The sequence below is a fragment of the Salvelinus alpinus genome, chromosome 2, assembly GCF_045679555.1.
Source record: "Salvelinus alpinus chromosome 2, SLU_Salpinus.1, whole genome shotgun sequence".
NCBI classification, from domain to species: Eukaryota; Metazoa; Chordata; class Actinopteri; order Salmoniformes; family Salmonidae; genus Salvelinus; species Salvelinus alpinus.
The window spans coordinates 99,640,454-99,666,175 of NC_092087.1; the positions used below are offsets into that span (position 1 = coordinate 99,640,454).

At 46.1% G+C, this 25,722-nt stretch overlaps 2 protein-coding genes across 8 annotated transcripts in view; both read right to left on the reverse strand.

Moving 5' to 3' along the window:
• Positions 1–3,853, reverse strand: part of LOC139541982 (general transcription factor 3C polypeptide 1) — a 77,302-nt gene extending 73,449 nt beyond the window's left edge. The window contains 2 exon segments of the mRNA XM_071346937.1: positions 2,583–2,786; positions 3,394–3,853. Coding sequence (XP_071203038.1) covers positions 2,583–2,786; positions 3,394–3,614 — 425 coding nt within the window. The 5' untranslated portion in view covers positions 3,615–3,853.
• A 1,959-nt stretch (positions 3,854–5,812) lies between these two features.
• LOC139545783 (axin-1-like) overlaps positions 5,813–25,722 on the reverse strand; it is a 61,950-nt gene continuing 42,040 nt past the window's right edge. For 3 of the 7 annotated variants that reach the window (XM_071353968.1, XM_071353959.1, XM_071353951.1), the window contains 7 exons: positions 23,481–23,618; positions 22,457–22,847; positions 16,565–16,766; positions 13,404–13,583; positions 12,838–13,089; positions 11,867–12,028; positions 5,813–11,361 (listed from right to left, as the gene is read on the reverse strand). In XM_071353968.1, the coding sequence (XP_071210069.1) occupies positions 11,235–11,361; positions 11,867–12,028; positions 12,838–13,089; positions 13,404–13,583; positions 16,565–16,766; positions 22,457–22,847; positions 23,481–23,618 (1,452 nt within the window). In that variant the 3' untranslated portion in view covers positions 5,813–11,234. The remainder of the gene's footprint in view (positions 11,362–11,866; positions 12,029–12,837; positions 13,090–13,403; positions 13,584–16,564; positions 16,767–22,456; positions 22,848–23,480; positions 23,619–25,722) is intronic. The other 4 variants (XR_011669144.1, XR_011669145.1, XR_011669140.1 and 1 more) reach the window with 4 other exon arrangements.

Below are 25,722 nucleotides of genomic sequence, written 5' to 3' on the forward strand. Positions count from 1 at the left end.
GGTCTGGATAGGTCAACAGTGGAGTAGAGGATGTTTAGGGTCTGGATAGGTCAACAGTGGAGTAGAGGATGTTTAGGGTCTGGATAGGTCAACAGTGGAGTAGAGGACCGAAGGGTCTGGATAGGTTAACAGTGGAGTAGAGGATGTTTAGGGTCTGGATAAGTCAACAGTGGAGTAGAGGATGTTTAGGGTCTGGATAGGTCAACAGTGGAGTAGAGGACTGAAGGGTCTGGATAGGTCAACAGTGGAGTAGAGAACGATAACGATAACGAAGTATAACTATAAGTGTCTAATTATTTCCAGCTCAGGGATCCAGCTATGCATTTGGTTTGCTAACTTGTTAAGATCAAACTTCTTGATTACAGCGGAGACATAACAGTCTGAGTAACAGCTTCTTTAGCTAACAAGCCACTCCTTGCCTCTCTTTGGCAATGCCAAACAGACTGGCCTTTCTGCCATCTTCAAATATGAACATTCTGTCATTAATGGGCACGAGGAGAAAAGAGGAGTTGATCGTAATTCGATAACCCCTCACAGCTATCCTCCAATCACAATAATTATCAAAATATTGGCTTTTATTTAATTTAAATGTCATACATTTATAAGGATACAAACTCAAATGTGTTACAAAAATTGAACTCATGTCAAAATTCTCAAACTAAATACATGCTGCAATTCCAACCACAAAATGTCTTTCCTTTGATTTTAAGCCTCAAAATACAACAGCGTGCCAAGCTAACAGCTATCAAAATACAACAGCGTGCCAAGCTAACAGCTATCAAAATACAACAGCTTGCCTAGCTAACAGCTATCAAAATACAACAGCTTGCCAAGCTAACAGCTATCAAAATACAACAGCTTGCCTAGCTAACAGCTATCAAAATACAACAGCGTGCCTAGCTAACAGCTATCAAAATACAACAGCGTGCCAAGCTAGCAGCTATCAAAATACAACAGCTTGCCTAGCTAACAGCTATCAAAATACAACAGCGTGCCAAGCTAACAGCTATCAAAATACAACAGCTTGCCTAGCTAACAGCTATCAAAATACAACAGCGTGCCAAGCTAGCAGCTATCAAAATACAACAGCGTGCCAAGCTAACAGCTATCAAAATACAACAGCGTGCCAAGCTAGCAGCTATCAAAATACAACAGCGTGCCAAGCTAACAGCTATCAAAATACAACAGCGTGCCTAGCTAGCAGCTATCAAAATACAACAGCGTGCCAAGCTAACAGCTATCAAAATACAACAGCGTGCCAAGCTAGCAGCTATCAAAATACAACAGCGTGCCAAGCTAACAGCTATCAAAATACAACAGCGTGCCAAGCTAACAGCTATCAAAATACAACAGCGTGCCAAGCTAGCAGCTATCAAAATACAACAGCTTGCCTAGCTAGCAGCTATCAAAATACAACAGCTTGCCTAGCTAGCAGCTATCAAAATACAACAGCTTGCCTAGCTAGCAGCTATCAAAATACAACAGCTTGCCTAGCTAGCAGCTATCAAAATACAACAGCGTGCGAAACTAACAGCTATCAAAATACAACAGCTTGCCTATCTAACAACTATCAAAATACAACAGCTTTCCTAGCTAAAAGCTATCAAAATACAACAGCTTGCCTAGCTAAAAGCTATCAAAATACAACAGCTTGCCTAGCTAAAAGCTATCAAAATACAACAGCTTGCCTAGCTAACAGCTATCAAAATACAACAGCTTGCCTAGCTAACAGCTATCAAAATACAACAGCTTGCCTAGCTAAAAGCTATCAAAATACAACAGCTTGCCTAGCTAACAGCTATCAAAATACAACAGCTTGCCTAGCTAACAGCTAAGTGTTTGTTTTTCACTGTTATAATTCTAATTATATTCTTTAGGCTCTACATGTTGTCCTGGAAAATATCAATGTCATTTGTAACAACCAATGAGCAACTCCGGCGTAAATCTAGCTGCATATTGAACATTGAGATTGCCGAAAGGCGAGTCTCCTCGGCAATGACAAGGAGTGGAATGTTATCTTAAAAAGCCTGGTACTCAGACTAGAGACATTTAATACCCTCCTGGATCAAGATCCCTGTTGCCTGTGTAACAGTATAACTTTAGTACGTCCCCTCGCCCCGACCTCGGGCGCGAACCAGGGACCCTCTGCACACATCAACAACAGTTACCCACGAAGCATCGTTACCCATCGCTCCACAAAAGCCGCGGCCCTTGCAGAGCAAGGGGAACCACTACTTCAAGGTTTCAGAGCAAGTGACGTAACCGACTGAAAGGCTGCTGGCGCGCACCACCGCTAACTAGCTAGCCATTTCACATCCGTTACACCTAAATAGTTTTGTGTGTCAAATAGCATCCTTTGTGTGCACTTCCGATAACACCGTATACTGTATGGTACAGAAACGGAATGAAGATCTGGATACCGCCCCAAACCTACACTGAAGGGTTAAGGCCAAGGAGAGGTGGAGGAATTGGGACCAGCTGGATATGAATGTCTTAGAGATATCTTGAACCCCCCCCCCACACACACACACACACACCACACCACACCACACCCAGATTCATCTTCAGCCAGTTTCTCCCACCTTTTGAAGGCGTCCTCTAACGTTACAAATGGCGTCAGGTTGGAGGTGCGGATGATTGGGGTGACGTTTCTCCTCTCCTTGAAGAAGACACACGAGCCCTGGATTCCACTCTTATCCTCCAATAAGACCTGGACAGGGTAGGAGTCCACTCTGTCCCAACAGGATGCTTCCTGAATCCCTGTGTCGGGATCTATGTCTGCAAACCTGAAGGACAGATGTACGGCATGGAGAGGGAATAGTGGCATTGGCAACTTGCATGCAGCTAACGGAACATTTGGCACCGAGCATGGCTAGATATTTAGCCATCAAGGTTAGTTAACTAGTTAGTAGTGTCAGCTTTGGTGTCAGAGCTTCTGAATGATTTTACTAGCTAGTTTGATAGCCTATGAATTTGAAACAAACTATCAAACAATGCAATAAACGCTACAAATGTACGACATAGGGAAAATGTATAGCAGGACTGATGTTGGGAACTGGGAAATCCAAGTTCAAAACAAATTTTCGCAGTTGGAGTTAGTTTTTTTCTCTCTCCAATTTCTCATTTGTTTTGAACGCACTGAAGTAGCTAGACAAGTAACGGCTCGATCACGCCGACAGTGTCAATGCATTTTGGTACACCAGAAGTGCATTCATTCCATACGTTGGATTTATCTAAAGTATGCGTCATACTGTATGCGTAGACGGCTTGACAGAAATGGTGGCAGAAGGTGAATGTTGAACTTTTGTTGCACACATATCCAGATGACGCTCCGTCCCATTTTTCGTAATGACACTGTACGTGTGATCGACGCGTAAGACAACTCCAACCTACCTGTCGACGAGCAAGACATCAGCTCTCTCTTGCGGCAGCTCGTAGAAGTTGACTTCGTGGTTCGATACCAAGGATTTCCAAATGAACTCTTTAGTGTACGAGTCTAGATTCCGTGGGAAAGCAGGGTTCCTCTTTTCCAACCGAATCCACAGAGAGAGGATAGTAACCCCGTCCAGTCCCTCCAACGCCACTTCGTCCATTACTATGTCTAGCGGATCCATGGCTAGCAAACTAACGTTAGCTCGCTAGCTCCGCTGCGAATTCGTAACTCAAAAGTTTTAAAAATAACCAACTACTACTGTACGGCTCGATATGCATTCAAAGCATCTGCATTGTATCCTGTTTAATTAAAACCGCTAAATGAAACGTTAAATCATGCACATGTCACGCAGAAATGTATGTTTTCTTTGGGAGCTGACGTTTCAACTGTGTTCCTATCGTGACGTTGCACATGTAAACTTTGACCTTGTGTTGTACGTCATTCGCGTCACTCGAACCGTCACGTTTCCTGAAGGACATTTCCCAATGTTCCACAAGATGGCGTACTACTCACATTTACCTGTAGACATCAAACGGAAACTGTATAGTCATCGTCACAACAATTCATTGAGGGCAATAAACTGAAATCAACAAACGTTATTGCATCCAACTCCTGATATTAAAGGGGTGAGCTAAAATATGTCGCGGAATAGCTCGGGACTGTCCTTAAAGGGTGCACTAAACTGAAGGGAACAAATAGGATGATTGCCTGCATACATTGTGGGATTTTAAGTATAGTCCTGGACATAAAAGCATGTTCAAGAGAAACTGTCCCAAGGAATAGGGTCCTAGAGTGGTACCTTTTGCAGACTATGTATAGATTGGTAGTAGGGATGCACCGATATTACATTTTTGGCCGATACCGATATCCAATATTTTCCTTGCCAAAAACCCGATACTGATATAAAAAATGTTAGCGGCCTTTTCAGCATTCTAGTAGTTAAATAGTTTACACACAGCAAAAAGTTATTTTTTGGGGCATTTAAGCATGTTCCCATTACCAGTAAAACATTATCAAAACCTATTTCTTTCACTTACTTGCTGTGCTGTTTTGTTCAGTCATTTCATTCTCAACCAGGACTTCATCATGTCACTGTGTCTGTTTCCATGTTGTCCAGCTGTGTATGTAACATTTCACGTAAACCCTGTTTCTTGTCTGCATCGAAGTAGCGGTCCTTGTACCTAGCAACAAGCATGGTGGCGACACAGTAAAGAGGCTCAGAGAGAATGCCACCGAATCGCTTGTTCGCAGCCTCTTGTAGAGTACTTTTCCAAGTTAACCCCACGGTCTGGGTCGGCAGTTTTGTTGAGCAGGCGTTTCAATGCCATGACCGAGGGTATCACGTCTGCTGCAGACGCAGTTGATGAGCTTATTTCTCCAGTCAGTTGTTTGAATGGAGCTAGGAGTGTGTTCATGTTTTAAACATGTTCTCAAATGCCATTGAAATGGCAGCAGCGGTATGAGAACCAGCACATTCTTGAGCAATACGGCTTTCCTCAGTAGGAAATCCTCATCGACCCACTGTGCTGTCAGACTCCGCAAATGTCAGTCATGAAGCTAATAGCAGTGAAGCACGTAGTAAGTAGCTCATGGATGTGCGTTTCAACAATACTGTGTAACTCCGGTAGGGCAACATCTGAAAAAATAGTGACTACTTAGTACTGTGTACTGGGGCTCGAGGTGCTCGACCAGTTGGCGAAAGCCAACGTCATCCACGACAGAGAACAGTTGATTGTCAAGGGCAATGAATTCTATTATCTTGGCGTTAATGGATTTCACCTTTGCGTTATCTCGCTGAAATGTTCTTACTCTTTCAAATGACTGCTCAACACACAGCAGACATTGTGGGCGAGGTTAGGAATGCTGTGTTGTAAGTGTAGCGCTATAATTTGTGGCGTCATTACATCATCTACCTACGTTATATTAGGTATGAACGTCAGCTTTGACATCGGTTTTGCACATCGGCGTTAAACTAGACACCGGGCCGATGCCTATGTTGCCATTTTTAGCCAATACCGTCCGATTCCGATATGCTTACCGATATATCGTGCTTCCCTAATTGGTACCTTTAGCAGACTCCATGTATAGATTGGTAGAAGTGACTCCCCAGAAGCAGTCATCAATGTTTAGGTTTTCTAGAGCGTCAATAGATCCTTTTCACATAAATCCTGACGGCCCTCGACGACATAGCGGCGGCCCTCGACGACATAGCGGCGGCCCTCGACGACATAGCGGCGGCCCTCGACGACATAGCGGCGGCCCTCGATGACATAGCGGCGGCCCTCGACGACATAGCGGCGGCCCTCGACGACATAGCGGCGGCCCTCGACGACAACAGAATGATGCTCTACTACTCCATCAACAAGGACAGGGGTCGTATTTTATTCAATGTATTTATTAACGAAGTACCTTTTTTAAAAAGAAATGTACAAGTGAATCCAGCGCTCTGCAATCTCTGTGTAGTTTATAAACCTCAGAGACTGTCTGTCTGTCAGCGGGTTGAGGACAGAAGACATAGGAAATATGGCAATGTACATATTTACATAGTGAAGAGCTTGTCAAGACCGACACAGCGTAATGTTGGTTGAAAATAATAAACAAAATGACAGTGATTTTAAAAACAACACCACCTACAGGCGAATGCATGTAATGACAGGTTATGACAATCAGTGATTGACGTTTTAGGATGGGATTAAAAAGGCACAGTTTTCACCCCACCACCACTGACATCTGGGCCTGTATTCAGACATCTTCTCAGAGTAGGTTGGCTGGATCTAGGATCAGGCTGCCCCCCCCCCCCGTCCATGTAATGTCCCGTGTGGCTCAGTTGGCACTTGCAACGCCGGGGGGGGGAGGGGGGGGGACCAGTATCAATGAAAATGTATTCCACTCACTACTGTAAGTCGCTCTGGATAAGAACATCTGCTAAATGACATAAATGTCATGTTATTCATTAAAAAAACTGATCGTAGATCAGTCCCACATACTCTGTAGTGACCCTGTAAGAACTTAGTTAAATGGAAATTACCTTCATTATAATAATTACCATTGTAAAAAAAGGACCCTTACAGCTTTTCCCATAAAATTTATGAGAATTCCAGGGAGACGTCCTAAATGGCACCCTATTCCCTATATAGTGCACTACAAATAGAGAATAGGGTGCCATCCAGGACATCCCCCCCCCCAATACTTCCAATAACACAGCATTAAATACCATTCAAAAGGGGCAATGTAGTTTACAACTACAAATAAAACTAAAAAAATCGGGTATAATCCAATGTATAATCGTAAAATACATTTTATATAAAATGAGAACATGCTTGCCGATTATTGGACAGATATTGTTGCATGAAACAACATTCTCTCATCTAAAACGTTATAATTCAGAGGACGAGATAGTGGGTCACCATCTTGGATTTATAGTGGGTCACCATCTTGGATTTATAGTGGGTCACCATCTTGGATTTATAGGGGGTCACCATCTTGGATTTATAGTGGGTCACCATCTTGGATTTATAGTGGGTCACCATCTTGGATTTATAGTGGGTCACCATCTTGGATTTATAGTGGGTCACCATCTTGGATTTTTTGGGATGAAATAGTCCTATTGTGTATTTACCCTCTTGGACCAGATCTGAGTACAAGTCACCTTCAGGCACTGTTTCTCCAGAAGTTGATTTAAAACCCAATGCATTTAACTCCACATTATAGACTGGACTATTGGGGGAAATTGGGATAACCAAGTTAATTTCTGCCATACAGACAGATACACAATAAAACAAGATATTTCACGACGGGACTAACTGTACGGACAGAGACACAGACAGACGCATTTTGAGAGATGTACAGACATCACAACATAGGTTGACAGGTTATGGATTTTCTTTGGCTGTTTACATAGATCCACACACCGTAGATCGGTTCATTGTAGAAATACAACGTAGTACATAGAACACACAGTCCAGGAACCTTGGAGTAAAAAACAGATCCTAAGACAGTTTCCTCTCCAGAGAGTGACGCCTTATTCCCTATATAGCGCACTACTTCTGACCACAGCCCTATGAAACCTGGTGAAAAGTAGTGCACTATATAGGGAACAGGGTGTCACTTGAGACACAAACACAGGGTTAGGGGTAAACTGATCCCAGATCTGTGCTCTGCTATGGGGCAGCTTTGATCTGAAACAGATACAGGTCTGAGGGGAGAAGTTAGGGAGAGTTGCAGTACATTAATGATCGACAGTTTTCAAATTCCAAACCGATCCCTAGCCCCCACTCCAAACCTAGGGTGTAGGGGGTGTCAGCCTAGGGTGTAGGGGGTTCAACCTAGGGTGTAGGGGGGTTCAACCTAGGGTGTAGGGGGTTAGGGTTCAACCTAGGGTGTAGGGGGTTAGGGTTCAACCTAGAGTGTAGGGGGTTAGGGTTCAACCTAGAGTGTAGGGGGTTAGGGTTCAACCTAGAGTGTAGGGTGTAGGGGGTTCAACCTAGGGTGTAGGGGGTTAGGGTTCAACCTAGAGTGTAGGGGTTAGGGTTCAACCTAGAGTGTATGGGGTTAGGGTTCAACCTAGGGTGTAGGGGGTTAGGGTTCAACCTAGGGTGTAGGGGGTTAGGGTTCAACCTAGGGTGTAGGGGGTTAGGGTTCAACCTAGGGTGTAGGGGGTTAGGGTTCAACCTAGGGTGTAGGGGGTTAGGGTTCAACCTAGAGTGTAGGGGGTTAGGGTTCAACCTAGGGTGTAGGGGGTTAGGGTTCAACCTAGGGTGTAGGGGGGTTCAACCTAGAGTGTAGGGGGTTAGGGTTCAACATAGGGTGTAGGGGGTTAGGGTTCAACCTAGGTTGTAGGGGGTTAGGGTTCAACCTAGAGTGTAGGGGGTTAGGGTTCAACCTAGAGTGTAGGGGGTTAGGGTTCAACCTAGAGTGTAGGGGTTAGGGTTCAACCTAGGGTGTAGGGGTTAGGGTTCAACCTAGGGTGTAGGGGTTAGGGTTCAACCTAGGGTGTAGGGGGTTAGGGTTCAACCTAGGGTGTAGGGGTTAGGGTTCAACCTAGGGTGTAGGGGTTAGGGTTCAACCTAGGGTGTAGGGGGTTAGGGTTCAACCTAGGGTGTAGGGGTTAGGGTTCAACCTAGGGTGTAGGGGTTAGGGTTCAACCTAGGGTGTAGGGGGTTAGGGTTCAACCTAGGGTGTAGGGGGTTAGGGTTCAACCTAGAGTGTAGGGGGTTAGGGTTCAACCTAGGGTGTAGGGGGTTAGGGTTCAACCTAGGGTGTAGGGGGTTAGGGTTCAACCTAGGGTGTAGGGGGTTAGGGTTCAACCTAGGGTGTAGGGGGTTCAACCTAGAGTGTAGGGTGTAAGGGGGTTCAACCTAGAGTGTAGGGGGTTAGGGTTCAACCTAGAGTGTAGGGGGTTAGGGTTCAACCTAGGGTGTAGGGGGTTAGGGTTCAACCTAGGGTGTAGGGGGTTAGGGTTCAACCTAGGGTGTAGGGGGTTAGGGTTCAACCTAGAGTGTAGGGGGTTAGGGTTCAACCTAGGGTGTAGGGGATTAGGGTTCAGCCTAAGATGTAGGGTTTAGGGTTCAACCTAGGATGTAGGGTTTAGGGTTCAACCTAGGGTGTAGGGTTTAGGGTTCAACCTAGGGTGCAGGGATTAGGCTTCAACCTAGGGTGCAGGGATTAGGCTTCAACCTAGGGTGCAGGGATTAGGCTTCAACCTAGGGTGCAGGGATTAGGCTTCAACCTAGGGTGCAGGGATTAGGGTTCAACCTAGGGTGTAGGGGTTAGGGTTTCAACCTAGGGTGTAGGGGTTAGGGTTTCAACCTAGGGTGTAAGGGGTTAGGGTTGCACATAAGCAAAAGCGTATGTCCCAAAGTGCACACTATACCCTATATAGTACACTACTTCTGACCAGAGCTCCATAACCCTGGTCAAACGTATCACACTATATAGGGAATACGGTGCCCTTTGGGACAAACAGCCAGAGGCAGTTGAACGGCATAATAGACATGAAGCGTCTCCTGGAGAAGAAGGCCTGAAAACAAGATGGCAGCCCCTTACAGGAGCCATCTGGCTTTACAATATATACCTTTACATAGAAAAACACAAGGAGTCCCACACCCTAACACCCCCTCATAGTGCACTAGCTGGGGAATAGGGTGCCATTAGCCATAGAGCTCTGGTTAAAAGTAGTGCACTAGAAAGGGAATAGGGTGGCATTGGCCATAGGACTCTGGTTAAAAGTAGTGCACTAGAAAGGGAATAGGGTGCCACCGGCCATAGGGCTCTGGTTAAAAGTAGTGCACTAGAAAGGGAATAGGGTGCCATTGGCCATAGAGCTCTGATTAAAAGTAGTGCACTAGAAAGGGAATAGGGTGCCACCGGCCATAGGGCTCTGGTTAAAAGTAGTGCACTAGAAAGGGAATAGGGTGCCATTAGGGACTGTACTCCAGCCTGTACACATGTTAAAACCTACTAGTACCTGTACATTACCCACCCAGAAAAAATACTAAAATGTCTACAGGTAAAAAAACGACTTTTCCTTTTTTATGTCCGTAGGCGTAGCGTTGTATCAAAAATATACAGATGCAGTAAACCAGTTTTATACAACCATGTTCGTTTGAACAGAATGCTTTGACATCGCTAGGTGACATCAGAGGATGGGGCGTGAAGGTTCTTTATGATGTCATTACGATGTCATCATGATGTCTTTATGATGTCATCATGATGTCTTTATGATGTCATCATGATGTCTTTATGATGTCATCATGATGTCTTTATGATGTCGTCTTTGATGTCATCATGATGTCTTTATGATGTCATCATGATGTCCACGTGTTGAGGAGATGAAGGCTCCGTGATCAAAACCCTCACCGTCGTCCCAAACGGCAGCCTCTTCCCTATAGTGACCAGGGACCAGAGGGCTTTTATTTTGAAACATAACAGCTTGTAGAAACACCGGCGTTCAGCTCCAAATGATTTAAAATGTCGGTATTCCAAAAGTATTCCCAGGCATAAATAGAGAGATATGTGATTGTATACAAATGTAAGCAAGGTTTGAAATGATTATGTTTTTATATTCTATCTGTTTGTGCTTGTTGTAGTCAATTTGCAGTCCACAAATGATATGTAATTATATTCAGGCCCCCTGACCAGCCTGTGGCCGGCCCCCTGACCAGCCTGTGGCCGGCCCCCTGACCAGCCTGTGGCCGGCCCCCTGACCAGCCTGTGGCCGGCCCCCTGACCAGCCTGTGGCCCCCTGACCAGCCTGTGGCTGAATCTAGTCGATGATCACTGGGGTCTAGGGTGCTATTTGGGCCGCATTCATCCCCTCTGCCCCCTCAGTGACGAGTCTAGGGACTGAAGGGAGTGAGATTCTGGAATGGAACTCAGCCGTCATCCTGTTCCGAGCACCGTGACGTCTCCATAGCAACAGCTGGTTCTGCAAGGAGAACAGCTTTCCCAGAGCAGGAGTGGAAGACTGTTCGGAACGGCTGTTCCCCCTGTTCCTCCCTCCATCCTTCTGTCTCGTCCCCCAGAGCAGGAGTGGAAGACTGTTCGGAACGGCTGTTCCCCCTGTTCCTCCCTCCATCCTTCTGTCTCGACCTCCTTTCCCAACGTGTGTTCGTCTACGCTTGAACCAGGCAGTGACATTCTGTGTACCATTCCATCCTTCTGTCTCATCCTTTCCCCCCCCGCTCCTCCTCTTCCAAAAGCACTCTCTTCCTCTTCCTCCGTTCCAGTTCAGTCTTTTCTCTGCGTCATTGTTCCTCCTCCACTTCCCACTTCCTCCCGGCTCCATTTCCTGTTTCGTGGTTCAGTCCACCTTCTCTACCTTACCGATGATCTTCTCCTCGTAGATGGGCAAGACGGCGTCGTCCTCTTTGACTTCCTCAAACACCACGCCACAGTCAAACTCATCACTCACCTTCTTAAAGTAGAACCTAGAAGACACACACAATGAATCAACACACACACACACACACAATGAATCAACACACACACACACACACAATGAATCAACACACACACACACACACACAATGAATCAACACACACACACACAATGAATCAACACACACAATGAATCAACACACACAATGAATCAACACACACAATGAATCAACACACACAATGAATCAACACACACAATGAATCAACACACAAGTAGTGCCCTACGTAGGGAACAGGGTTAGAAGACAGGACTTCATCGTCCACAGGTATTCACCCTGTTCCCTTCATAGGGCCCATAGGGCTCTGGTCACAAGTAGTGCACTACGTAGGGAATAGGGTGCCATTTGGAACACCACCATGGTATTCACCCTGTTCCCTTCATAGGGCCCATAGGGCTCTGGTCACAAGTAGTGCACTACGTAGGGAATAGGGTGCCATTTGGAACACCACCATGGTCTCCAGAGCTTAATCTCTTTGACGACGACGACCTCTCACCTGTAGAAGCCCTTCTTGGTGAGTAGCTCCTTGAACTGTCCCAGGGTCACCACGCGACCTTTGACCGTGGTGCGGTAGGGGATTGGCTCGCCACAGAAGTAGTACGCCACAGTTACGTTCTCACACTGTGACACCTGCTTCTTACTGCTTAAAGACTTCTGTCTGGAGGAGAGGAGAGACGGAGACATGAGACAGACAGTACATGGTGATAAACAGAGTTTATGTCTGTCAAAATGACTGATCCATCAGCGTATTGGAGTCTCCCTCCTCTCCCAATACAGCCTCCTGTCCCAGTAACTTTACATCATGTAGTAGAAATTCTACACAGGGACACTGGAAGTCAATCTTAAATGAATCATTCTTTATTATCAGTGCGCTGGAGAGGTTCCAACCAACTGAATGCACCATAGTACACATGTCAATCAGGAGCTCCACCGGGGAAGTCCCGTTAGTTCTCTTATATCCCGTTAGTTCTCTTATATACAGACAAGTTATATTTGCATGACTTAGCTTGTTCATCATTCATAATTAATGAATCATTAACACCGGGTCCTAACACGTGACCGCCCAACACCGTGTCCTAACACGTGACCGCCCAACACCGGGTCCTAACACGTGACCGCCCAACACCGTGTCCTAACACGTGACCGCCCAACACCGGGTCCTAACACGTGACCGACCAACACCGGATCCTAACACGTGACCGCCCAACACCGGGTCCTAACACGTGACCGACCAACACCGGGTCCTAACACGTGACCGACCAACACCGGGTCCTAACACGTGACCGACCAACACCGGGTCCGAACACGTGACCGACCAACACCGGGTCCGAACACGTGACCGACCAACACCGGGTCCTAACACGTGACCGACCAACACGCTCCTCTCCATCTCAACACTAACCCCTCCACCTCAACCCCTGATCCTAATCTCAACACTAACCCCTCCACCTCCACCCCTCCTCTTACCTCTGTTTAGCCTGCAGCAGGGCGGCCCTCCTCCTCTCCTCCTCCAGTCTCCTCCGGGCCTCCTCCAGCTGAGTGAGGGGGTTGGGTGCGGGATTGGGGGGCATGGTGGGGTCCTGGATGAAGGGGTGGGAGGGCTGCACGTTGTTCCGCAGCTGGGCGCTCACCCAGGGGTGCACGGCCCCAGGACGCTCCACAGAGCTGGGTCTCAACAGCTCCACACTCCCCTGGGTCTTCCTGGAGCCTGTGGTACTCCTAGATGGGGGAGAGAAGGAAAGCGAAAGGGGGGGGGGAGAGAAAGAGGGGGGAGAGGAGAGAGAGAGAGAGAAGGAAAGCGAAAGGGGGGGAGAGAAGGAGAGAAAGAGAGGGGGGAGGGGAGAGAGAAAGAGAGGGGGGAGGGGAGAGAGAAAGAGAGGGGGGAGGGGAGAGAGAAAGAGGGGAGGGGAGAGAGAAAGAGAGGGGGAGGGGGGAGAGAGAGAAGGGAGAGAGAAAGAGAAGGTTAGTTAACATTGGAGTAAGTGAGGGACAGAGAGTGCGTCCTACTGTGTGTGTGTGTGTGTGTGTGTTACCCGTGTGTGTTCTTTTTGTGTCGTAGTGCCTCCCCCTCCATCATCCACTGCAGAATCTTGTGGTTTCTCTCCAGGTCCTCCAGCGGTACCTGGGCCTCCTGGACACGCCCCTCATCACCTTTACCTGTCGGCTCCGCCCCCTTCTTAGAGCCACGCTTCGATAGGGTGCTGCCCTTACTGCTGGGGTGCAGGGAACACACACACACACAAAGGTCAGTATGCCGATACACGGGTCAATATGCCGATACACGGGTCAGTATGGCGATACACGGGTCAGTATGGCGATACACGGGTCAGTATTGCGATACACGGGTCAGTATGGCAATACACGGGTCAGTATGGCGATACACGGGTCAGTATGGCGATACACGGGTCAGTATGGCGATACACGGGTCAGTATGGCGATACACGGGTCATTATGGCGATACACGGGTCAGTTTGCCGATACACGGGTCAGTATGCCGATACACGGGTCAGTATGGCGATACACGGGTCATTATGGCGATACACGGGTCAGTTTGCCGATACACGGGTCAGTATGCCGATACACGGGTCAGTATGGCGATACACGGGTCAGTATGGCGATACACGGGTCAGTTTGCCGATACACGGGTCAGTATGCCGATACACGGGTCAGTATGGCGATACACGGGTCAGTTTGCCGATACGGGTCAGTTTGCCGATACACGGGTCAGTTTGCCGATACACGGGTCAGTTTGCCGATACACGGGTCAGTATGGCGATACACGGGTCAGTATGGCGATACACGGGTCAGTACGGCGATACACGGGTCAGTACGGCGATACACGGGTCAGTATGCCGATACACGGGTCAGTTTGCCGATACACGGGTCAGTTTGCCGATACACGGGTCAGTATGGCGATACACAGATCAGTATGACGATACACGGGTCAGTATGGTGAGACAGATGGGCGTCCAGTCCATGTCTGGTTCCAAGTCCCTTCTAAGGGTGAAATAATTCTGTCCAATCACCTTTTAAACTGAATATCGTATCTTACTTAGTAAGGCTGGCTAGTGGACAGAGTTCTACATTAGTAAGGCTAGCTAGTGGACAGAGTTCTACATTAGTAAGAATAGCTAGTGGACAGCGTTCTACATTAGTAAGGCTAGCTAGTGGACAGTGTTCTACATTAGTAAGGCTAGCTAGTGGACAGAGTTCTACATTAGTAAGGCTAGCTAGTGGACAGTGTTCTACATTAGTAAGGCTAGCTAGTGGACAGCGTTCTACATTAGTAAGGCTGGCTAGTGGACAGCGTTCTACATTAGTAAGGCTAGCTAGTGGACAGCGTTCTACATTTTGAGGCTAGCTAGTGGACAGCGTTCTACATTTTGAGGCTAGCTAGTGGACAGCGTTCTACATTTTGAGGCTAGCTAGTGGACAGCGTTCTACATTAGTAAGGCTAGCTGGTCCCGTGTGGCTCAGTTGGTAGAGCATGGCGCTTGCAACGCCAGGGTTGTGGGTTCATTCCCCACGGGGGGACCAGGATGAATATGTATGATCTTTCCAATTTGTAAGTCGCTCTGGATAAGAGCGTCTGCTAAATGACTTAAATGTAAATGTAAATGTAGCTAGTGGACAGCGTTCTACATTAGTAAGGCTAGCTAGTGGACAGCGTTCTACATTAGTAAGCCTAGCTAGTGGACAGTGTTCTACATTAGTAAGGCTAGCTAGTGGACAGTGTTCTACATTAGTAAGGCTAGCTAGTGGACAGTGTTCTACATTAGTAAGGCTAGCTAGTGGACAGCGTTCTACATTTTGAGGCTAGCTAGTGGACAGCGTTCTACATTTTGAGGCTAGCTAGTGGACAGTGTTCTACATTAGTAAGTCTAGCTAGTGGACAGAGTTCTACATTAGTAAGGCTAGCTAGTGGACAGTGTTCTACATTAGTAAGGCTAGCTAGTGGACAGAGTTCTACATTAGTAAGGCTAGCTAGTGGACAGCGTTCTACATTAGTAAGGCTGGCTAGTGGACAGCGTTCTACATTAGTAAGGCTAGCTAGTGGACAGAGTTCTACATTAGTAAGGCTAGCTAGTGGACAGCGTTCTACATTAGTAAGGCTAGCTAGTGGACAGAGTTCTACATTAGTAAGGCTAGCTAGTGGACAGAGTTCTACATTAGTAAGGCTAGCTAGTGGACAGCGTTCTACATTAGTAAGGCTAGCTAGTGGACAGCGTTCTACATTAGTAAGGCTGGCTAGTGGACAGCGTTCTACATTAGTAAGGCTAGCTAGTGGACAGAGTTCTACATTAGTAAGGCTAGCTAGTGGACAGAGTTCTACATTAGTAAGGCTAGCTAGTGGACAGCGTTCTACATTAGTAAGGCTAGCTGGTCCCGTGTGGCTCAGTTGGTAGAGCATGGCGCTTGCAACGCCAGGGTTGTGGGTTCATTCCCCACGGGGGGACCAGGATGAATATGTATGATCTTTCCAATTTGTAAGTCGCTCTGGATAAGAGCGTCTGCTAAATGACTTAAATGTAAATGTAAATGTAGCTAGTGGACAGCGTTCTACATTAGTAAGGCTAGCTAGTGGACAGCGTTCTACATTAGTAAGGCTAGCTAGTGGACAGCGTTCTACATTAGTAAGGCTAGCTAGTGGACAGTGTTCTACATTAGTAAGGCTAGCTAGTGGACAGAGTTCTACATTAGTAAGGCTAGCTAGTGGACAGCGTTCTACATTAGTAAGGCTAGCTAGTGGACAGCGTTCTACATTAGTAAGGCTAGCTAGTGGACAGAGTTCTACATTAGGAGGCTAGCTAGTGGACAGAGTTCTACATTAGTAAGGCTAGCTAGTGGACAGAGTTCTACATTAGTAAGGCTAGCTAGTGGACAGAGTTCTACATTAGTGAGGCTAGCTAGTGGACAGCGTTCTACATTAGTAAGGCTAGCTAGTGGACAGCGTTCTACATTAGTAAGGCTAGCTAGTGGACAGCGTTCTACATTAGTAAGGCTAGCTAGTGGACAGCGTTCTACATTAGTAAGGCTAGCTAGTGGACAGTGTTCTACATTAGTAAGGCTAGCTAGTGGACAGAGTTCTACATTAGTAAGGCTAGCTAGTGGACAGTGTTCTACATTAGTAAGGCTGAGTTCTAGCCTCCAGTACGACAACACTGATAACACATAAACCCCCCCAGATACTAACCTATAGCCCATCGCGTCCATGGTCCCAGCCCCATCTGCGTAGTTGCGTCCCTTCCCGGTAGCGTAGTGGTGGGCCTCCCCGTTCCACAGGCCGCTCCCCTGGGTCCTGGAGCCTCCACCCAGCACCACCTCATCCATCTGGGGCTCTTTGGGCTTGGTGCCCCCTGGGGGGTGGTGGTAGCCATGCTTGTGGTGGTAAACACCTGAGGGAACAGAGACCTATAGGTTAACTAACTAGAACTCTACCTCTTTAACCCAACAAAGATGCTGGTAACCATGTGGTGGTACAGCCTTTATGGACAGATTCAAAAAGAGATTGTTTTAGCGGTGGTCTTTGATATAGTTCACCTCTATACCTGGGCCCGTACTCATAAAGCATCTCGGGGGGGGGAAGGAGTGCTGATCTAGGATCAGATTGACCTTTAAAAACCATAAAGAATATGATTATATGGACAGCACTCCTACTCTGATGCTCTGTGTTCCGTTGGTTGAATACACTCCTCCATCACATTGATTATACAACGTCAACACTATAACATACGTAGACTACTGAGCTTGTCTGATGCTTTAAGCACTGAGATGGAGGAAGAAAAAAAACGAAGACACCAAAAATGACTAAAGAGGGAGCTAGATATCATCATAGCCTAACCAGAAGAAGAAAACCTGGCAACCTCCAGCTGCTGCTCACCTCGGATTCTGCCATTTTGCTTCTGAAGTTACTGGTAACGGGCTAAACCAGCGGTCGGCAACCACTTCCATTTGGAGTGCCACGTTATCCTACCATTCCTACCGAGCTGTATGCCAGTTATGGTTTTCATGGAACAGTTTCATTTATAATACAAAAGTCTTCATTTCTCAAAATCAATGTCATGTGGTTAATAAACAAATTATATCTAAATGAAAATAATACAAAATCTAAAAACGAACTTCTATTGCCATGACCATTATGTAAAAATAGCCGATATAAACGAACAAATAAAAAACATGGCACCACATGCAGGTGGAAAATATCCTGATTAAAAATAAATATCCTATAAATCACATTGGCTACGCTACATGGGATGTCTAAGGAACTAGAAGCATTGTATCAACTATTAACTTAGTCCATCATGCTAACAAACGTGCAACATTGTATAAAATATTCTGGGCCCTCAGAGTTTCCCGCGCCAGCGAGCTAAGAAGTAATCAGGTTGGCCTATTTTATGACGCTTCCACCGGATCAGAGCACTACATTTCCCCCCCAACATGCCGAGTGGTTATCGCCCATTAGTAATCGAAAGGGAGAGATTTTTCAAAATAGGCTACATGGAGGGACTATAGTCAGTCTCAATGCGGCGAAGAACAAATGACTTTCAGAAACTCCACAGTGACGGTGAGTTAAGACAATCAGAAATACTGTCAGATCCCCAAATGGGCACATTTATATGATTACATTTGCCTGCAGGCCAGGTAGCCTATAGGACTACTACTATGTGTAATCAGGCCAGGTAGCCTATAGGACTACTACTATGTGTAATCAGACCAGGTAGCCTATAGAACTACTACTATGTGTAATCAGGCCAGGTAGCCTATAGGACTACTACTATGTGTAATCAGGCCAGGTAGCCTATAGGACTACTACTATGTGTAATCAGGCCAGGTAGCCTATAGGACTACTACTATGTGTAATCAGGCCAGGTAGCCTATAGGACTACTACTATGTGTAATCAGACCAGGTAGCCTATAGAACTACTACTATGTGTAATCAGGCCAGGTAGCCTATAGGACTACTACTATGTGTAATCAGGCCAGGTAGCCTATAGGACTACTACTATGTGTAATCAGGCCAGGTAGCCTATAGGACTACTACTATGTGTAATCAGGCCAGGTAGCCTATAGGACTACTACTATGTGTAATCAGGCCAGGTAGCCTTGGACTACTACTATGTGTAATCAGGCCAGGTAGCCTATAGGACTACCACTATGTGTAATCAGGCCAGGTAGCCTTGGACTATTACTATGTGTAACCAGGCCAGGTAGCCTATAGGACTACTACTATGTGTAATCAGGCCAGGTAGCCTATAGGACTACTTCTATGTGTAATCAGCCCAGGTAGCCTATAGGACTACTACTATGTGTAAATCAGGCCAGGTAGCCTATGGGACTACTACTATGTGTAATCAGGCCAGGTAGCCTATAGGACTACTACTATGTGTAATCAGGCCAGGTAGCCTATAGGACTACTACTATGTGTAATCAGGCCAGGTAGCCTATAGGACTACTACTATGTGTAAATCAGGCCAGGTAGCCTATAGGACTACTACTATGTGTAATCAGGCCAGGTAGCCTATAGGACTACTACTATGTGTAATCAGGCCAGGTAGCCTATAGGACTACTACTATGTGTAATCAGGCCAGGTAGCCTATAGGACTACTACTATGTGTAATCAGGCCAGGTAGCCTATAGGACTACTACTATGTGTAATCAGGCCAGGTAGCCTATAGGACTACTACTATGTGTAATCAGGCCAGGTAGCCTATAGGACTACTACTATGTGTAATCAGGCCAGGTAGCCTATAGGACTACTACTATGTGTAATCGGGCCAGGTAGCCTATAGGACTACTGCTATGTGTAATCAGACCAGGTAGCCTATAGGACTACTGCTATGTGTAATCAGGCCAGGTAGCCTATAGGACTACTACTATGTGTAATCAGGCCAGGTAGCCTATAGGACTACTACTATGTGTAAATCAGGCCAGGTAGCCTATAGGACTACTACTATGTGTAATCAGGCCAGGTAGCCTATAGGACTACTACTATGTGTAATCAGGCCAGGTAGCCTATAGGACTACTACTATGTGTAATCAGGCCAGGTAGCCTATAGGACTACTACTATGTGTAATCAGGCCAGGTAGCCTATAGGACAACTTCTATGTGTAATCGGGCCAGGTAGCCTATAGGACTACTGCTATGTGTAATCAGACCAGGTAGCCTATAGGACTACTACTATGTGTAATCGGGCCAGGTAGCCTATAGGACTACTACTATGTGTAATCGGGCCAGGTAGCCTATAGGACTACTACTATGTGTAATCAGCCCAGGTAGCCTATAGGACTACTACTATGTGTAATCAGGCCAGGTAGCCTATAGGACTACTACTATGTGTAATCAGGCCAGGTAGCCTATAGGACTACTACTATGTGTAATCAGGCCAGGTAGCCTATAGGACTACTACTATGTGTAATCAGGCCAGGTAGCCTATAGGACTACTACTATGTGTAATCAGGCCAGGTAGCCTTGGACTACTTCTATGTGTAATCAGGCCAGGTAGCCTATAGGACTACTACTATGTGTAATCAGGCCAGGTAGCCTATAGGACTACTACTATGTGTAATCAGGCCAGGTAGCCTACAGGACTACTGCTATGTGTAATCAGGCCAGGTAGCCTATAGGACTACTACTATGTGTAATCAGGCCAGGTAGCCTATAGGACTACTACTATGTGTAATCAGGCCAGGTAGCCTATAGGACTACTACTATGTGTAATCAGGCCAGGTAGCCTATAGGACTACTACTATGTGTAAATCAGGCCAGGTAGCCTATAGGACTACTACTATGTGTAATCAGGCCAGGTAGCCTATAGGACTACTACTATGTGTAATCAGGCCAGGTAGCCTATAGGACTACTACTATGTGTAATCAGGCCAGGTAGCCTATAGGACTACTACTATGTGTAAATCAGGCCAGGTAGCCTATAGGACAACTTCTATGCGCAAATCAGGTGCGTGTCGTTACTCAAGATTGACAGGATCTCTACAAACAAAATACAAAGAATAAATTGAGAACGGAATGAAAATGGAATGAAATAATCCAAAACTTTTTTCCTGATAAGTGTAGCCTGTGCGCTCTGTAAACAACACGTCCACTCCTACAATAACACGGGAAGACTGGAATAATAATATTGAATGCACGAACAAGAAAAAAAATCCGTAAACCAACAAACATTCTAGATTAGAAATGAGGATTAATTAACGGTCAATGTACTACTGATGATACAAGTGTGCCATCTACGTGGACTCCGCAATGGACTAGTCCACCCAGGCAGGCCTCCGCAATGGACTAGTCCACCCAGGCAGGCCTCCGCAATGGACTAGTCCACCCAGGCAGGCCTCCGCAATGGACTAGTCCACCCAGGCAGGCCTCCGCAATGGACTAGTCCACCCAGACAGGCCTCCGCAATGGACTAGTCCACCCAGGCAGGCCTCCGCAATGGACTAGTCCACCCAGGCAGGCCTCCGCAATGGACTAGTCCACCCAGGCAGGCCTCCGCAATGGACTAGTCCACCCAGGCAGGCCTCCGCAATGGACTAGTCCACCCAGGCAGGCCTCCGCAATGGACTAGTCCACCCAGACAGGCCTCCGCAATGGACTAGTCCACCCAGGCAGGCCTCCGCAATGGACTAGTCCACCCAGGCAGGCCTCCGCAATGGACTAGTCCACCCAGGCAGGCCTCCGCAATGGACTAGTCCACCCAGACAGGCCTCCGCAATGGACTAGTCCATCAATCAAATGTATATATAAAGCCCTTCGTACATCAGCTGATATCTCAAAGTGCTGTACAGAAACCCAGCATAAAACCCCAAACAGCAAGCAATGCAGGTGTAGAAGCACGGTGGCTAGGAAAAACTCCCTAGAAAGGCCAAAACCTAGGAAGAAACCTAGAGAGGAACCTAAATGGGGTCTGCCCTAATTGAGACTAACCTGGATAAATAAAGACCACATCAACACTAGAAGAGGTTTATCATTGAGACTAACCTGGATAAATAACACTAGAAGAGGTTTATCACTGAGACTAACCTGGATAAATAACACTAGAAGAGGTTTATCATTGAGACTAACCTGGATAAATAAAGACCACAACACTAGAAGAGGTTTATCATTGAGACTAACCTGGATAAATAACACTAGAAGAGGTTTATCACTGAGACTAACCTGGATAAATAACACTAGAAGAGGTTTATCATTGAGACTAACCTGGATAAATAACACTAGAAGAGGTTTATCATTGAGACTAACCTGGATAAATAACACTAGACGAGGTTTATCATTGAGACTAACCTGGATAAATAACACTAGAAGAGGCTTATCATTGAGACTAACCTGGATAAATAACACTAGAAGAGGTTTATCATTGAGACTAACCTGGATAAATAACACTAGAAGAGGTTTATCATTGAGACTAACCTGGATAAATAACACTAGAAGAGGTTTATCATTGAGACTAACCTGGATAAATAACACTAGAAGAGGCTTATCATTGAGACTAACCTGGATAAATAACACTAGAAGAGGTTTATCATTGAGACTAACCTGGATAAATAACACTAGAAGAGGTTTATCACTGAGACTAACCTGGATAAATAAAGACCACATCAACACTAGAAGAGGTTTATCATTGAGACTAACCTGGATAAATAACACTAGAAGAGGTTTATCATTGAGACTAACCTGGATAAATAACACTAGAAGAGGTTTATCATTGAGACTAACCTGGATAAATAACACTAGAAGAGGTTTATCACTGAGACTAACCTGGATAAATAAAGACCACATCATCACTAGAAGAGGTTTATCATTGAGACTAACCTGGATAAATAAAGACATCAACACTAGAAGAGGTTTATCATTGAGACTAACCTGGATAAATAACACTAGAAGAGGTTTATCATTGAGACTAACCTGGATAAATAAAGACATCAACACTAGAAGAGGTTTATCATTGAGACTAACCTGGATAAATAACACTAGAAGAGGTTTATCATTGAGACTAACCTGGATAAATAAAGACCACATCAACACTAGAAGAGGTTTATCATTGAGACTAACCTGGATAAATAAAGACATCAACATACCTGCTCCCATCCCCGCTGGGTCCCCTCCCTTGGCTCCTGGCTTGTGGCCTTTCACCCCTGGAGGCCCCTGGGTTCTCCCAGAGTGAGGCGGAGGGTACACCCCTACCCCTCCTACCCCCCCGTCGGGGGAGCGGGACTTGGGTGAGTGTCTCCCGGTGCCTGGTGACTGGCACCCCGGCGTCTTCATCACTCTCTGCACGTGTTCGTCCAAGATGGACTCCGGGTTCTCCTCGTGCGCGTCCTGTAGCGCCAGAACACCGTTGTACGAGGTCTCTGAATAACGGGACCCGTAGTGGGGGTGGAGGGACGAGGTGGAGGCAGGGAGGGGCTTGTTGCCGTAGGGGGGGAGGGAGTTTACCATGGAGACGTCGGCGTCGTCGCCCTCCTCCTCCTATCACAGAGCAGGAGAGGAAAGAAGGGGGCGGGGTGAGAGGAGAAGCAGGTTAGTGTGTGTGGGATGATTACCGTCCAACACACACACACACACATCCAAACTACGCACACATCACAGATACGTCACACACACACCCCCCCAGTACGTACCAGTCTGACCCTCTTCAACACACACCCCCCCAGTACGTACCAGTCTGACCCTCTTCAACACACACCCCCCCAGGACGTACCAGTCTGACCCTCTTCAACACACACCCCCCCAGGACGTACCAGTCTGACCCTCTTCAACACACACCCCCCCAGTACGTACCAGTCTGACCCTCTTCAACACACACCCCCCCAGGACGTACCAGTCTGACCCTCTTCAACACACACCCCCCCAGGACGTACCAGTCTGACCCTCTTCAACACACACCCCCCCAGGACGTACCAGTCTGACCCTATTCAACACACACCCCACCAGTACGTACCAGTCTGACCCTCTCACACACACACCCCCCCAGTACGTACCAGTCTGACCCTCTCACACACACACCCCCCCAGTACGTACCAGTCTGACCCTCTCACACACACACCCCCCCAGTACGTACCAGTCTGACCCTCTTCAACACACACCCCCCCCAGTACGTACCAGTCTGACCCTCTTCAGTCTCTCCTCCAGTCTCTCCTGTGCTTCTCTCTCTCTCAGCACTTCCTCCAGTCGACTGATGAGGTCAACAGCAAACCTCTCCGGCTCAACGTGGACATCCTTTGGCACACGGTACGTACGCTACACACAGAACATCTATCAGATAAACATCATTCACACGGTCTACCGTTGTGACCACAGAACATCTATCAGATATAATGTATATACAGTTGAAGTCTGAAGTTTACATACACTTAGGTTGGAGTCATTAAATCTCGTTTTTCAACCACTCCACAAATTTCTTATTAACAAACTATAGTTTTGGCAAGTCGGTTAGGACATCTACTTTGTGCATGACAAGTAATTTTTTCAACAATTGTTTACAGACAGATTATTTCACTGTATCACATGTCCAGTGGGTCAGAAGTTTACATACACTATGTTGACTGTGCCTTTAAACAGCTTGGAAAATTCCAGAACATGATGTCATGGCTTTTGAAGATTCTGATAGGCTAATTGACATCATTTGAGTCAATTGGAGGTGTACCTGTGGATGTATTTCAAGGCCTACCTTCAAACTCAGTGCCTATTTGCTTGACATCATGGGAAAATCAAAAGAAATCAGCCAAGACCTCAGAGAAAAAATTGTAGACCTCCACAAGTCAGGTTCATCCTTGGGAGCAATTTCCAAATGCCTGAAGGTACCACGTTCATCTGTTCAAACAATAGTACACAAGTATAAATACCATAGGACCACGCAGACCACTCAGGAAGGAGACGCGTTCTGTCTCCTAGAGATGAACGTACTTTGGTGTACAAAAAGTGCAAATCAATCCCAGAACAACACCAAAGGACCTTGTGAAGATGGAGGAAACAGGTACAAAAGTATCTGTATCCACAGTCAAACGAGTCCTATATCGACATAACCTGAAAGGTCGCTCAGCAAGGAAGAAGCCACTGCTCCAAAACAGCCATAAAAAAGCCAGACTACGGTTTGAAACTGCATATGGGGACAAAGATTGTACTTTTTGGTGAAATGTCCTCTGGTCTGATGAAACAAAAATAAAACTGTTTGGCCATAATTACCATCGTTATGTTTGGAGGAAAAAGGGGGAGGCTTGTAAGCCGAAGAACACCATCCCAACCGTGAAGCACGGGGGTGGCAGCATCATGTTGTGGGGGTGCTTTGCTGCAGGAGGGACTGGTGCACTTCACAAAATAGATGGCATTATGAGGGAGGAAAATTATGTGGATATATTGAAGCAACATCTCAAGACATCAGTCAGGAAGTTAAAGCTTGGTCGTAACTGGGTCTTCCAAATGGACAATGACCCCAAGCATACTTCCAAAGTTGTGGCAAAATGGCTTAAGTACAACAAAGTCAAGGTATTGGAGTGGCCATCACAAAGCCCTGAACTCAATCCTATAGAAAATGTGTGGGCAGAAATGAAAAAGCGTGTGCGAGCAAGGAGGCCTACAAACCTGACTCAGTTACACCAGCTCTGTCAGGAGGAATGGGTCAAAATTCACCCAACTTATTGTGGGAAGCTTGTGGAAGGCTACCCGAAACGTTTGACCCAAGTTAAACAATTTAAAGACAATGCTACCAAATACTAATTGAGTGTATGTAAACTTCTGACCCACTGGGAATGTAATGAAAGAAATTAAAGCTGAAATAAATCATTCTCTCTACTATTATTCTGACATTTCACATTCTTAAAATAAAGTGGTGATCCTAACTGACCTAAAACAGGGAACTTTTACTAGGATTACATATCAGGAATTGTGAAAAACTGAGTTTAAATGTATTTGGCTAAGGTGTATGTAAACTTCCAACTTCAACTGTTTATGAGGTAGGGTATAAAGTAGTGTGTATACTACTTACAGGTATATGAGGTAGGGTATAAAGTAGTGTATATACTATTTACAGGTATATGAGGTAGGGTATAAAGTAGTGTGTATACTACTTACAGGTATGTGAGGTAGGGTATAAAGTAGTGTGTAGTGTGTATACTACTTACAGGTATATGAGGTAGGGTATAAAGTAGTGTGTATACTACTTACAGGTATATGAAGTAGGGTATAAAGTAGTGTATATACTACTTACAGGTATATGAGGTAGGGTATAAAGTAGTGTGTATACTACTTACAGGTATGTGAGGTAGGGTATAAAGTAGTGTATATACTACTTACAGGTATGTGAGGTAGGGTATAAAGTAGTGTGTATACTACTTACAGGTATGTG